This window comes from Heloderma suspectum, chromosome 11 (assembly GCF_057233095.1).
Source record: "Heloderma suspectum isolate Gila_16-S chromosome 11, 16-S_ref, whole genome shotgun sequence".
NCBI lineage: Eukaryota > Metazoa > Chordata > Lepidosauria > Squamata > Helodermatidae > Heloderma > Heloderma suspectum.
In genome coordinates, this window is record NC_139468.1 from 15,137,166 (window position 1) to 15,152,028 (window position 14,863).

At 49.4% G+C, this 14,863-nt stretch overlaps 1 protein-coding gene across 1 annotated transcript in view; it reads left to right on the forward strand.

The window, feature by feature from the left end:
• The first annotated feature begins 8,237 nt into the window (after positions 1-8,237).
• Positions 8,238-14,863, forward strand: part of HCN4 (hyperpolarization activated cyclic nucleotide gated potassium channel 4) — a 160,934-nt gene continuing 154,308 nt past the window's right edge. Inside the window, exon 1 of the mRNA XM_084816417.1 lies at positions 8,238-8,377. Coding sequence (XP_084672543.1) covers positions 8,253-8,377 — 125 coding nt within the window. The 5' untranslated portion in view covers positions 8,238-8,252. The remainder of the gene's footprint in view (positions 8,378-14,863) is intronic.

Consider the following 14,863-nt stretch of genomic DNA (forward strand, 5'->3'; position numbering starts at 1 on the left):
TGGTGGTGTCCATCCCCCGTCTTGAATCCCCAACCCACAGTGAGCTATCCATGGTGCTGACAATCTGTTACCTGGTCTGCACCAAGGGATTAGAGATGTCAGAGGAATCTGTTTGGGGGGTGGAGCTCAATGAGCTTCCCTTGGTTCGGCGGTCAGACTTCAGTCCATTTTCTGCAAACTGGCCCCACTTGATCTGCAATTGAGTAGGGCCAGTTCATGGATTTTCCATATTTTGAAGAAAAAAAAATTGTGCCACAAATTGCACCTGCAAGTTGTGCAAATCTCTATGAGCCCTACATACATTGGCAAGATTTACATACGTGATTCTTCATCTAATCAGGGAGCCAAACACAAAACTTTAAAACTGCAGCTGTGCTGCACAAACACCTAGTCAAAGGTAACCCATTAAAGGTGTGATCCTATGCATGTTTAGAAAGAAAAAAGTCTGACAACTCCCAGCATTCCTCAGTCAGCAAGGCTGGCTGGAGAAAGCTGGGAATTGTAGGACTTTTTCTCCATCTGAACATGCATAGGATTGTGCCTTAATAGCCCCATTTTATTTATTTATTTATTTATTTATTGCATTTATACCCCGCCTTTCTCCCTCTCGCAAGGAACTCAAGGCGGCTTACATTATCCTCCTCCTCACCGTTGTATCCTCACAACAACAACCCTGTGAGGTAGGTTGGGCTGAGAGTCTGTGACTGGCCCAAAGTCACCCAGTGAGCTTCCATGGCCAAGTGGGGACTAGAACCCGGATCTCCCGGCTCCCAGTCCGTCACTCTCACCACTACACTACATTTTACAGGTGGGGAACACTGAAACAGCGATCAGCATTTAGCACAAGGCCAACTGCAACAAGGGAGTTGTTGTTGTTGTTGTTGTTTTAGTTGCAGTTGTACTTCCTATTATACAGCCAGTGAGAAACCTTTGCTGATCTACCACAAATAACCTAAAGAGCTATTGCAGCAGATCACAATCTGTCTTCTGCAAGCCCCTTTTCTACTGGGCATACCTGGAAGATAGGATTGTCCTCTTAGTATCATATATCCTACCACCAAGTATAATATGACCCACCACCAAGAGAGGCTAGATTGGTGAGAACACAGACAGTGCCTTTTCTGTGGTGGAACCCCAATTGTGAAACTCTCTCTCACTGAAGTTAAACTGTCTAGATCTACACTAGTGTTTTTTTTAATCAGTATTGAAGTGTACTGATAAGTGTGGGAGCACTTTACGCATTCAGTATACCACTTTTCTTGCATTATTTCCTGCTTTTTATCCCCTCTTATCCAAAATACCGCAACAGATGTCATTGTGTGTGCCATGAGGTGTAAATGCGCAAGATGGATATAGTGTCGCTATGATGGAATCATATCAATATGACACAAGGTGTAGATCTGGGCCTGGTCGCTTCTTTGTTTAGTTTTAGGTGGGCTGTTAAAACTTTGTTGTTCAGCATGGCTTTTGAGTGCTTTTAAACATATTAGTTCCACCCACCATTTTTAAAAGTTTGTTTTTCTCCTGTTCTTAATTTTTCTGTGTGTGATGTTTTAAGTTTTTAAATTGTTTTTAAAGTATTAATTTGTAAGTCCCCTTGGGAGCCCTTTCTGGGCCAAAAGGTGAATTCACATTAAGTTTATAAATAAATACAGTAAAATAAAATAAAATATTACGATAAGAAAACTGTCATACCAGAATGGTACTACTTTACAATAGTCTGAGTCTGAACATTTGATTGTATTTGACTAATAGCCATTACAAGCAACATAACTTAAAACATCATGCAATAACATAACGTAAACAGAAGCAAGTTAATGGTTCACCTGCACAGCCCACTGCAATAGCATTCAGAGTGATTTCATGGATATGTTTTGCAGCCTTAGCAAATAAAGCTGTTTTGTGTGTAACAGAAGGGTCGCAGTCTGACAGTAACCAACAAATCTTCGCATAGATACTCCTTCCCTGTAAAGATGCCCAAATCTGTCCCAGGAATCTCTCCCTGGGACTTCACAATAGCCAGATAGCTATATGCCCACCTTCCCCAACCAAATGCCTTCCAGATGTTTTGGACAACAATTCCCAGCATTTCTTACCATTGGCTATGCTCGCTGATGGGAACTGAAGTCCCAAACATTTAGAGGGCACCAGGTTGCCCATCCCTTAGGCTAATATCTAGAAATGACTTTGGATGAATGAATCGTAAACTTTCTGCCCCTGACCTCGACAGATTGATTCCTCTGAACTATTGCACTGACATCCATTGTCTAAATTTCCACCCCAGAGTCCTGGAGATGGTACTAAGTAACCATTTTGACACTTTATATATAATTACTGTCTTGCTGCTTGAGAGGGTAATTGAATCTAAGACATATACTATGTCCAGTGGAGCGGATATAGCACAAATGTCTGGTCCAAAAATATTAGTTAATAAACAGTGTAATTGCATAGACTGCAATGATGCCCTGCTCCAAGTTGATATTTCTTTGCCAATTGGAAATAAGGGAAGAAAAGATCTTCCTCCTCTAATAAATCATTTGAAGTGAAGACACCCCAATCAAGCCATTCTTTCCCCATAATTGCTTTATTCTCAATGCATAGTGATGGATTGTTCTAGGTAGGAATGAAGGCACAGGGAAAATGGGTCAGAATTTCAGCTTTGTGCATTTACTCACCAGCTGTATCAAGCAGCATATATAAAAGGAGGCACTTTAGTTTCCCATAGAAGTTGTTGAGGTGTTAATGCCATCAGGTGGAAAGAGCAGAAGGAGAGCTCTGTTTTTTAGGGAGGAACTAGGTGGGGAAAGGGTTATGGAGTACGGATTCCATCACCTTCTGCTTTTACATTGTAAATCACCTCCTCCTGAGGATGCTTTGCAGTGGAAAAGCAGCTGCCAGAGGGATGTTAGGTGAGGCTTCACTGTTTGGCCCTGGCTGGCTGGGATAGCTTAAGACTGCCTTCCCCAACCTAGTGCCCTCCAGATGTCTTCCTTGGTGTTCCAGTTGTGTTCCCCAACCTGGTGCCCACTGGGGCAGGTGAAGCCATAGATCCAGCACTGGAAGGGGCAGTCTCCATGGGAACTAGCTCCAGCTGAGTCCTTTTGCACAGTGCAAGGTCCCCCCAGGACTCAGCCAGCACCAGTCAGCATGGTCAATGACCATGGGGGTGAGACAAATTGTAATCTATTGGCTATGCTATCTGGGGATTAAGGATCTTGGAGAAACCACAATGGCTTTAAATGAGTTTGGATGTCTAGGAATCAGACCTGCAGATTCTTCAGTGGACTGGCTTTTTCAAAGTTCCACAGACTTGCAGACCACGGGACCAGTAAAAATAATAATATTGGAAGAGATTTGCACAATTGCATTTGTTTGCAAATGTGCAGTTGTGCTAATGTGCACATGCCAATGTACACTGGTGCTGATGCACACTGGTGTAAGTGCACATTAGTACAAATGCACATTTGCAAATGAACGGAATTCTCAACCCGAAAATCTGATTCCGTCAATGAATGGACAGTGGAACAAAACATGCTTGACAGTCCGTGAAACACAGATGCAACACAGATTTAACAAAATCCATACATCCCTACTGGAGATTATGGAAGTTGTAGTCTAACACGTCTGTGATTAGGATCAGGGTGTTACACAGAGGCAACTGGAAAGGAGGGGACTCCAAAATGCTCAGACACCAGCTGATATATTATTAAATGTGTGTGGAAGGACTATACCTCAGTAGAAGAGCACATGCTTTGCATACCAAAGGTCACAGGTTTGACACCTGTAGTTGAAGGATCTGAGGTAGTTGGGCTTGGAATGATCTCTCTCAGCCTGAGACCTCAGAGAGCCCCTGTCTGTGAGTATAGACCAGCAGTTCTCAAACTTCTTCCCCTCATGGTAGGGATGTGAGAACTCACCCCAGCTTGGCTTCTCCAGGCACCTGCTGAAGTGACGTCCCACTCACACACACCCTGCCGGACCCACACTCAAGCTGCCCACGAGCTCGGCAAGTTGCTCACTCACCGCGATCCCATCTGGTGAGTGCCTGCCATTTTCCCGCCTTTGATTTCTACATAAAAAAAGAAGTTAAAAAACACACATATTTAAATATGCACAGTTTGGGGCCAGGAAAGCTTAATAAGTGCAATATTAGAAGGATTATACCTCCAATATGGTACATTTTAAGCTTTCCCTGCTGCAAACTGCACAGATTTAAGTATGCACATTTTTTACTTCCTTTTTTATGTAGAAATCAAAGGTGGGAAAATGGCAGGTGCTCACCGAATGGGATTGCGATGAATCTGGGAGGGCAGGAGCAGGCACGAGCAGGCATGAGCAAGGGCTGAGCGAGGACAGCATCTTGGTGGGCGCAGTCTGGGAGTTGCAGGCAGAGGGGGCCGGATGGATTCCCGGACCCAGTCAGGCACCCGCAACATCCCTACCTCATGGACCACTTGAAAATTGCTGGGGATCTCAGCAAACCACCTAATAAGCTTTTTTGTATGCTTTTCTACAAATTATTGCATCTGCATAACTAATACTTTAATTTTTAAAAGCAACGGTAGCAGTGTTGACCATAAGAAAATGTCCAAAATCCATGTTGCTGTAATACTTTTTTTAGGCCAGCCAAAAGATCACTTCATAATAAAATAAAATGTACAAGCTTGCACAAATATTTCCATCTTTCCAGTTAGCCTAATGAAGGTATTACAGCAATATGGATGTTGGAAATGGTCATATTTTAATAACATGTCTTATTCAGTGCCAGCATCATCATCAATGCCAGCATCATATTATGAAAAGCATGGGCCGTAGACTAGGGCCCTGTGAGCCTGTCTGATAATCCAGCTCTGGTCAAAACAGCTTCATCCTCTGTCTAGGAAAAAAAAAATGAATCAAGTGCAAGGCCAGGTACACAGACCAGCTGAATGATTCTTCTGGACCACCAGTGGTCTGTGGACCACAGTGAGAGAACCTCTGGGTAGACAATACTGGGAATGATGGAATGATGGTCTGAGTCAGAAGTTTTATATGATCATATGAACTCATTGCTGGTGCAGAGTGCCACAAACAGGACATGCTTCTTTCAGATGAGAATGGCTAGATTACTTGTAAATTGCACATCTAAGTGTCCTTCTCAATTTGAGGCACCTCTCAATCAAGTGAGAGGATCAACTCCAAAATGAGAAAGGAGAGAAACAAAGGGAAACAAGAAACTTTGGGTCCTCAAATTCCAGGGTAGTAGCTGTGTCAGTCACAAGACTCTAGGGGTAAGAACAGACAGGGGGCCTAAACTTTTTGGGGCTGGTGGGCACATTTGGAATTTTGAAAGTGTTGTGGGCACTCTCACAAAATGGCTCTCACGGGAGCTTTGCTCATTCATAAAATGGCCGCTATCTTAAGGAATCTTAAGAAATAAAATAAGATAAATCAGCAAAGGCAGGGAGCCTGGCCCATCCCAAGAGAGGTGACAATTAAATACACTAACGGTGCAGTCTATGCATGTTTAGACAGGGGAAAAAAATCCTACAACTCCCAGCATTCCCCAACCAGCATGGCTGGCTGGGGAATGCTGGGAGCTGTAGGATGTTTTTTCTTTGTCTAAACATGCATAGGATTATGCCCTAAACCTAGTATTTACAGCCTGGTCCTGCGCAGGTTCACTCCGAAGTAAGTTCCCTTGTGCACAGGACTGCAGCCTTACAAGTGCAAACCAATGGCTATACACGCAAAAGCTGATCCCATGGTGTTCAATGGGGCTCCCTTGCTGGTCAGTGCACACAACACTGTAGTCCTTAATAAGCAGCTCAGAAGAACACTGGAGAAGGGTCAAAAAGATAATGCACATTTACTCAGAAGTATGTCTTGCTTTGCTGAACCAGGGTCACTCCCAGATCTGTGTGCATCATAGGACTACAGCCCTCAAACAGCCAAGGACTCCCAAGGGCCAAGGAAATATGTGGTGCGTCATTATCGTCATCATCATTCACAATCATCATCATAATCTTAAAAAAAAAATCCAAATAGCCATAAGCACTACTTGAATGTTAGGGAGTAGATTCCCACCCCCCACCTGCAGGTTCTTAACCGTACATCCCTACTGGAGATTATGGGAGTTATAGAAAGCTACAGGGGGGGGGGGGGATGACTTGACCGAAAAATTCCAGGAGGGGAGAAGGGATCAAGCTGTGGGGCTTTGTGCATTTTATTAAGCTTCCTCCCCCAGCCCCATTCTTCTTTCCAGCACTGGCTACCTGCAGCGGAGGCTGAAGTCTCCGATTTCGGCGGAGCAGTGAATTCATTCCGGGCTTCACTCAGAACCAGCCAGAACTCTAAGGGTGCTGAACCTATTTTGGGTTCAAAATAAGGGTGCCAGAACTCTAAGGGTGCTGAACCTATTTTATATTTTAAGCATCCAAGGTGCTGAACCTATTTCGGGGCGATAGCGCTCAGCACCTCGGAGAGCTCCTTCTGGCTGGTTCTGAGCGGAACCCAGAGTGGATCCACAGCCCCACCGGCATCGGAGCCACCAGCCGCGCCTGGCTACCTGCTCGGGGCGCCCTCCGAAAATCCTGACGACTTGCAGCGGCCTGGTCCGACCCAATCCGCCGCCCGGCCGCCGCCCGGCCCTTTCCTTCCCTGCCCGTCCCAGGCGTCGCCCTCTTAAGAAGCCGGAGCGCCCGCTCAGGTGGGCCTCGCCCATTGGCAGCCCTGGCTCCTATGGCAACCCAATCGGATCAGCCGGCTTCATGAATATTCCCAGGAGCTGCTGCATGAGGACCAAGAGATGGCGGCGGCGGCGGCGGCAGTGATGTCAGCAGAGCCGAGCGCCGGGCGCTGCGCGCTGCTCCCCGTTGTTGATGCTCGGCCGCCGTCGGGCCGGGCAGCGGCCGGCAGCTTCGGCGACTGGATGGACTGCATACCCACCCATGCGCTCTGGTTCTGATTTCGGGACGTGGCGGAGGAAGCCGCTCCCTCCTCCTCCCCATCCTCCTCCCGGTTATTATTATTATTATTATCATTATTAGTTACTGAGTGTTATTATGTCTGCTTTCCCGGGGAAGCGGCGGCTGCTGCACGTTTGCATCTGGAAACCGCCGCCGAGATGTCCAGGCAGCAGAGCGAGGGCCGGGCGCTGAAGCACCGGCGGACGGCGGGGTCCCCGGTGGCCCCGTGGGACGCCAGCTAGCCGGGGAGGGGCTCCGAGGGCGTGGAGGACGGCGGCGAAGGGGCTCCCGCGGGGCCCGGGGGCGCCCTCTCGACGCTCCCTTTCGCTCGCCCCCTTGACAGACCTCCGGCAACCGGATGCGACCCGGAGGGCGAAATCCGGGGTGGCCGTCCCGCCTTGGCTAAGGGGATGAGAAGGACCCCCCCGCGGCAGCCTCCTGTTCCCTGAAGCCGGGCGGGGAGGGGGAGAAGGAGGGAAGCCCGAGCCCCTCCCCTCCCACCAGGCGCCGACCTCCAGCCTCCCCTCCCACCAGCCGCCTCCACGCGCGCGATTCCGCCTCCTCCTCGGCGCCCGGTTCTCTGCCACCGCCACCGCCCCCTCCCACGCCAAGCGCGCGGCCATGGACAGGCTGCCCCCGTCGATGCGCAAGCGGCTGTACAGCCTCCCGCAGCAGATCGGCCCCAAAGCGTCGATCATGGACGAGGAGGACGAAGAAGGAGCAGGAGGCGGCTGCAGCGCCAAGGACGCCCGTCGCAAAAGCATCAAGCTGAAGCCCTTGCCGTCCTCGTCGGCGCCGGCGCCGCCAGGGGGCGCCCGCGGCTCCGGGGCAGGAGAGCCGCCGCGGCCCGGCGGCGGGGATGCCGTCGGGGGCCTGGAGGAGAGCGGCGAGGCGGCGGCGCCTGCCGCGTCGGGGGGCTGCCGGCTGAGCGCCAAGACCAGCACCAACGGGGACTGCCGGCGCTTCAAGGGGAGCCTCTCGTCCCTCGCCAGCCGCCACCCGCACGACCCGGGCGAGGAGCGGCGGCTCATCGGCAACGAAGGGGATGCGGCATCCCCGGGCGAGGAGCGGAGCCCGCCGAGCCCCGCGGAGGCCGAGCAAGTGCCCCCGGCGGCGGCCTCGTCCGCCTCCCCGTCTTCGCCTCCCCCGGGCGCGCAGCCGCCCCAGCCGTCTTCCTCCGCCTTCATCAAAGTGGAAGGGGGTGGGGGTCCCGGAGGGGGAGGGGGAGGAGGGGGCGACCAGATCACCCCGGACGACGAGCAGAGGTTGGGCCAAGCCGGCTTCATGCAGCGCCAGTTCGGGGCCATGCTGCAGCCCGGGGTCAACAAATTCTCCTTGAGGATGTTTGGCAGCCAAAAGGCGGTGGAGAGGGAGCAGGAAAGGGTTAAGTCCGCCGGATTCTGGATCATCCACCCCTACAGCGATTTCAGGTAAGAAGAAGAGCAGGCGGGGGCGGGGGCAGGGGCTCTCTTCTTCCCATCACCCCCCCCCCCATGCCCACCTCTTCCCCAGCCACAGGTAACTTTGGACTCTAGTTTCCCAAGCCGTTAGAGGACATCACCGCTGCTGGGTGTGTGTGTGTGTATGGGGGGGGGGGGGTGATCGGAAGATCTCTCTCTCTCTCTTTCGCTGGAGATGCCACAAAATTTTACACTTCGCCCCCCTTCAACTTTGTTTCTCTCTGTCTCTCTCTCTCTCTCTCTCTCACACACACACACACACACACGCCATATGTAGTGATTTCCCCATCTTATGGGAGGGGACTGGAGTTCAGTGGTGGAGCCCCTGCATTCCCTGCAGAAAGTCCCAGGTTCGATCCCCAGCATCTCCAGGTAGCACAGGAAAAACTCCTGCCTGAAAAACCCTGGCGGGGCCGCTGCTGCCAGTCAGTGTTGACAATGCTGGGCTCGATGGACGGAGGGTCTGCCTCTGGGTACATAAGGTATCTTCCTATGTTCGTATGGTATGGAAACAATGATGTGCATGGGCAGTGCCTTCAGGGGAGCGAGATGATTGGGAAATGCCCCCCCCACACACACACACACACACCCCTCCTTACACCTGATGCGCAAAAAGCCAAAGATGGGATGAAAGAATGACTTCTGCAGCCCGATTATAAGCATGCTTACTCAGACATCAGTGCCTTTGCATTCTCTGGAACTGGCTTCCTTGCCAGGTTGCAACCTCGGGCATCTGTCCTTGTTTGGTCAGTTTGGTTTTGGAATGAGCCTCGTTGAGCTCAATGGGAAGTACTTTTAAGGACATGTGTGGGATCTGGAGGTACGTGTGACTAGGAGTACAGCTGCAGATTCACCTGTGTAAGTCCCCCCCACCCTGGGCACATACCAAGACTTTTCTATCCAGGACAAGAGGGCCTTTGCTACTCCTCTTACTGTGTTAGCATTGCAGCATCATCATCATCATTATTATTATTATTATTATTATTATTATTATTTTGCCAGGAATGTGTATTTCTGTATCATGCACAGTCTTGCTAGTTGAAGGAGGCTCTCTTCCATTGAATGAAAGACTATGGTGCTGTTAGGTCATTCTAGACTCTGGACTTCATGGTCTTATGTGGGGAGGTCTTTAGATGGTAATGCACACTATTTCACTTAGTTCAAAATGTGGCAAAGCAGCCCTGCTTCATTTTGGGATCTTTTTGCTGACTGGGGCCCTGGTCGTCTCCTTAAGGTCCTGGTCTGATGGCGCCACTGAGACTAGAAATATGTCATGTACCTGGAATCTCTTTACAGGTCTGGTTTTAAAAGAGGATGAATTAAGCTTTATTCATTGCTAGAAGAGCCCTCATAACTCCACCAAGTGAGGATCAGAGGGGGAGGGAAAGGGGGGCGGTGGCGGCTGGTGAATGAATTAACTTCATAGCTAATTTCTTTCAAGTAACTCAGCCACAGAGAATGATGGAGGGTTGCGCCAAGGAACATTCTGAATTAGCTGGTAGCTGGCAGACTTCCTTCTGTTTTTAAATATGTAAAATGTTGCAGTCTATGAGAAATGGTTTAGTGCAATCAAGAGCCAGGCCTTATTGTGTTAATTTTAATTACAATCAGCTTAGGCAATAAGTTTGCAGAAAACAAAGAGGAAAGGTATTTGGGCCTTATAAATGGAGACTACGTGGCCGAGGTGGGGGTGGGGTGGGTGCTGGTAGAGGTTTATAGAATGAGGCATGGTGTGCAGAGAATGGACAGAGGCAGGTCTTTATTTCTCCCCCCTCAACCCTCACTCTTCCATAAGCACTGGGAAATGGGGGTCACCCACAGAAATTGATGGGCAGCCAATGCAGGATGGACAAAAAGCATTTCTTCATTACTCAACACATCATTAAATTAACATGAAGGGAATTTGCTGCCGCTGGATGTGCTGATGGCTAGTCCCTCGCATGGCTTTCAAAGGGGATTAGACAAACTGAAGGAAGAGAGTTCTATCCGTGACCATTAGGCATGCCAGCTCAATGGATCCTCTCTGTTCAGTGGTAGTGTACCTTAGAATACCAGTTACTGAGGGGTGAGCAATGCGGGAGGGCTGTTGCCAGGGCTGGCCCAAGACATTGTGCTGCCTGAGGTGAAGGACGAGATGGTGCTCCCTCCCACACCATGTGCAAAAGCTCGCTACTCTGGTTGTTGAATCTTTCTTCGATACTGGCAATGGGACAGCATCCTGCACCACACCAGAAGGCAGCCAGCTAGCTTAGGGGCATAGGCTCCACCGCTCTCTCCTCCCACACTTTGCTGCCACCTCCCAGCATAGGCTGCCTGAGGCTACCGCCTCACTCTGCGTAATGTTAGGGCCGGCAATTCCCTTCATGTCCTTTGTGTGGGGAGTGGGGCAGTGGTAAATCCTGACAGTGTGTATGCCACACACATACACCAAAGACTAGCAGTACATGGAACAATGCTCCATTTGTTAGGATCGGCATGACTGCAGTCCTGTGCATGAACTGCAGAGCAAGTAAGTTCCACTGAGCTCAGCAGGGCTTTCTTCTGGGTGCACAGGTCCAACTTGTAAAACACGTTGAGCTTTAACAGAAGATCTGCAGCAAGCTAAAACACAACCTTCAGTTTGTAATTAGAACTGCAGAAAAGAATAATCTTGCAAATAAATGTTCCTATTTAAACTGCTAGCATGAAGAAGAAACTTCAGGAAAGAAGAAAAGGAAAGGAGTACCTGCCTTCTGTTGGATTATTTTCTCCATCTCTGACTTTCTCTATGCCAGGCTTGGGTAACCGCTGTCCTGTCTAGGGCCACATTCCTTTGAGAGTAATCTGTTGGGGGCTATGGGTCAGTGGTGGGTGGGGCTGAAGCCAGCAGTAGGAAGGGCCAGAGTCAAAAGTGAGTGGGTTCCCCCTTTCTCTCCCTTCCTGCTGCCCCCTTTTCTCTCCCTTCCTGCCGCTCCCTTTTCTCTCCCTTCTTGCTGTCCCCTTTTCTCTCCCTTCCTGCCGCCCCTTTTCTCTCCCTTCCTGCCACCCCCTTTCTCTCCCTTCTTGCTGTCCCCTTTTCTCCCCCATTCTGCCACCCTTTTCTCTCCCTTTCTGCCACCCCCTTTTCTTCCTTTTTGCCACCCCCTTTTCTCTCCCTTTCTGCCACCCCCTTTTCTCTCCCTTTCTGCCACCCCCTTTTCTCTCCCTTCCTGCCACCCCCTTTTCTTCCTTTATGCCACCCCCTTTTCTCTCCCTTCCTGCCACCCCTTTTCTTCCTTTATGCCACCCCCTTTTCTCTCCCTTCCTGCCACCCCATTTTCTTCCTTTTTGCCACCCCCTTTTCTCTCCCTTTCTGCCACCCCCTTTCTCTCTCTTCTTCTTCCTTCCTACCCAGCAGGCTGACAGGGAAAGGACAAATCACTCTCGCCAGAGGTCTGGACTGATCATATGCAGAAGGCTTTTGAAATTAGGCAGAGGGCCATATGAAATTGGCCCAAGGGCCACAGGTTGCCCACCCCTGCTTCTGTGCGGATCTCTCACAAACAATAGTAAAACCTGAAAGCCTTGCAATCGCTTAATTCACTTGGCAGAGCAAGGAGGGTCCATCAATTACTCTGCTGCTATGGCAGATGATGTCACTGCCCTTGCTATGAAAAAAGTCCTTGAGCTGCACCCCCCACCCCTGCGCTACACCACCACTGTGTGCGGGCATCCTTTAGGCACAGTGGAGGCTGATGGCTCTGATTTTGGTGGGGCTGTGAATCCAGTCTGGGTTTCAGTCAGAACCAGCCAGAACTCTAAAGGAGCTATCCAAGGCTCTGAACCCTAGCCACCAACCTAGGTTTAGCACCTTGGAGAGCTCCTTTAGAGTTCTGGCGGGGACCCAGAATGGAATTTCAGCCCCACCAAAATAGGAGCCCCCAGCCTCTGCTGTTTAGGCATCTAGTAGGCCACTGTAGGAATTAGGATGCTGTTTCTGCTTGGCTGCAGTGGGAAGTGGGCCTAGATGGATCTTTGATTTGTTCTAGCCGGGCTCTTATGTAAATATACCAGTAATTTCAGACTCTGGACTTAATGGCCTACCCCTTAGACCAGGCGCAACACTCCAGAGGTTTTGGACTATGACTCCCATCAGCCTGAGCCTGCATGGCCAATCGTCAGGGATTATGACAGTTGTCGTCCCAAATGTCGGGAAGGCATCAGGCTGGGGAAGGCTAAGCTAAAAGGGAGCGACGCTGCTGTCCCAAGGACAGAAGAGAACTTCTTTAAGACCCCCCACTGATCTCGTCATGGTTGGTTGCTGGGCTTCAGCTCCACTCACCCTCAGAAAGGCTGCCCTCCCCGTTTGAGATGGCAATGTGTATTACTTCACTCACTTCAAAATATGAAGAGCCATACCTGCTGTGTTTGGGCCCCCTGCTCATTCTGCTGAATGGGGCTGTAGAGTCCTGCCCTGGTGGCAGGGCCGGCCCTACCATTAGGCAAAGTGAAGCAGTTGCCTTAGGCGGAAGATGCAGGCAGCAGAGGGTTGGAGGAGCGACCTGTGTGCTATGTGGCCTGCTCTGCACCCCCTAAGTTTGCTTGCTGCCTTCAGGTGCAGTGAGGGATGCTGTCCTATCATCATTGCTGAGGACAGATTCATGTGCCAGTCTCATTGGCTTTTGCACGTAGAATGGGCGTGGGCACCATTTTGTTCTTTGCCTCAGGCAGCAAAATAGCTTAGGCCAGCCTTGCCTGGTGGCACCAATGAAATACACAATGGAATGGTGGCTTGCGAATTAGCAACTAACACACACACACACATGCTCATGCGCCACAGCCGGTGGAGGCTGGCGGCTCTGACGTGAGTGGGGCGGTGAATCTGCTCCGTGAATCAGTCAGAACCAGCCTGAAGCACCTTGGATAGCTCCTTTTGAGTTCTGACTTGTACTGACTGATGTTCCTGATCTTGGAAGCTAAGCAGCATCAGCCCTGGTTAGATGGGAGACTGCCTGGGAATCAGGCTTCCTGCACTGAGCAGGGGGTTGGACTCAATGGTCTTGTAGGCCCCTTCCAACCCTGTGATTCCATGATTTTCTGACTATGATACCCTGAGTGGAGTCACTGCCCCACTGACATTGGAGCCACAAACCTCCACTGCCCATAGCTATTACATTACAAAAGGCTTTGTAGGGAAGGGAGAAGTCTGGAGGATGGGAATCAGCGACCAGATTAATGGTATCAGCTTGGCTGAGTCAGCACACATGGAGAGTGGGCTATTTGACTGGGAAACCCATTCTGCTGCCATTTAAACCAGTGTAGTTGACTGTCCCAACTCCCAAACATACAGATGACTGAGCATGTAAGGAGTTCCTTGTTTTTAAAGGCACCTCATAATCGAAAGACCTAGCCAAAGGGCAACCTGACTTGAAAGATATTAAAATTGAAATCAATCCTGTGCATATTTACTCAGAAGTAAGCCCCACTGTGTTCAATGGGGCTTACTCCCTAGTCAGTCTGCAGAGGACTGCAGCCTAAAATTGCTCCCCAGCTGCTTCTGTGCCAATGAGATAATGCAAAAACGTGAATGGGTTGCTTGTTTATTTTTTAATGCTAGTCTTTAGATGTGTCTAATTTGGGTTTTCTTCTTTTTAAAATAAGCCTAAGGCTTGCATATTTTTTTGGTTGTGATTCTCAAAATACTGGGAGGAACGCAATTGTAGTAAGGAGATAGAATACTGCAATCTCTTAATTTGTTGTTGCTGTTGTTTGTAAGTGGTTCTCTGGAATGCTTTTGTAAAACTACAACTATCCCATACTCCCCAAAGTCTAGGAATCCCAGATGTGTGGATCTGGTGTGGATATGTTTATCTGTTTTCTCCTCCTCTTTGCTTTGATTAGTTTTTCATTTATTTCATTTATTAAAGGCCTAATACACTTCATTAGGTGTTACACAAAATAATTTAAAAGCCTAATAAGCATAATGAAATCACAATTAAAATAACAGCAACATAAAACCAGCAGATATTCAGACACAGCATAAAATATAATACCATGCAAAATCTAAACCCACCATTGGGTTCAACGGTTAAAACCACATTGCAGGGACTAAACAGTGTATATTAAGCACAAAAATATGACAATACTTTAAAAGTCTGAGAGAACAGAAAGCCTAACCCTAAGAAGGCAGCTGCACGAGTACATGAACTGCAGCCCTAATCTATCTTCCTGCCCAAGGGTAAAAATTACCCTCCCTCCCTCCTCCTCCTCCTCCTCCTCAGATCAATGATTATGAAATCCAAACCGCAGGCCTTCCATTCTTCAGGGTGATCTCTGCAGAGTGAGTAGCTCTAGTGGGCTAAGTCATAACCTGCTTTGATTGGCATTTACGCTAGTAAGTGATCAGTCTGAAATATGGAAGCCTCTGAAAGCCTGGTGCATAGAATCGTAGAGCTGGAAGGGACCCCAGAGGTCATCGGTTCTCTGCCATCTACTACT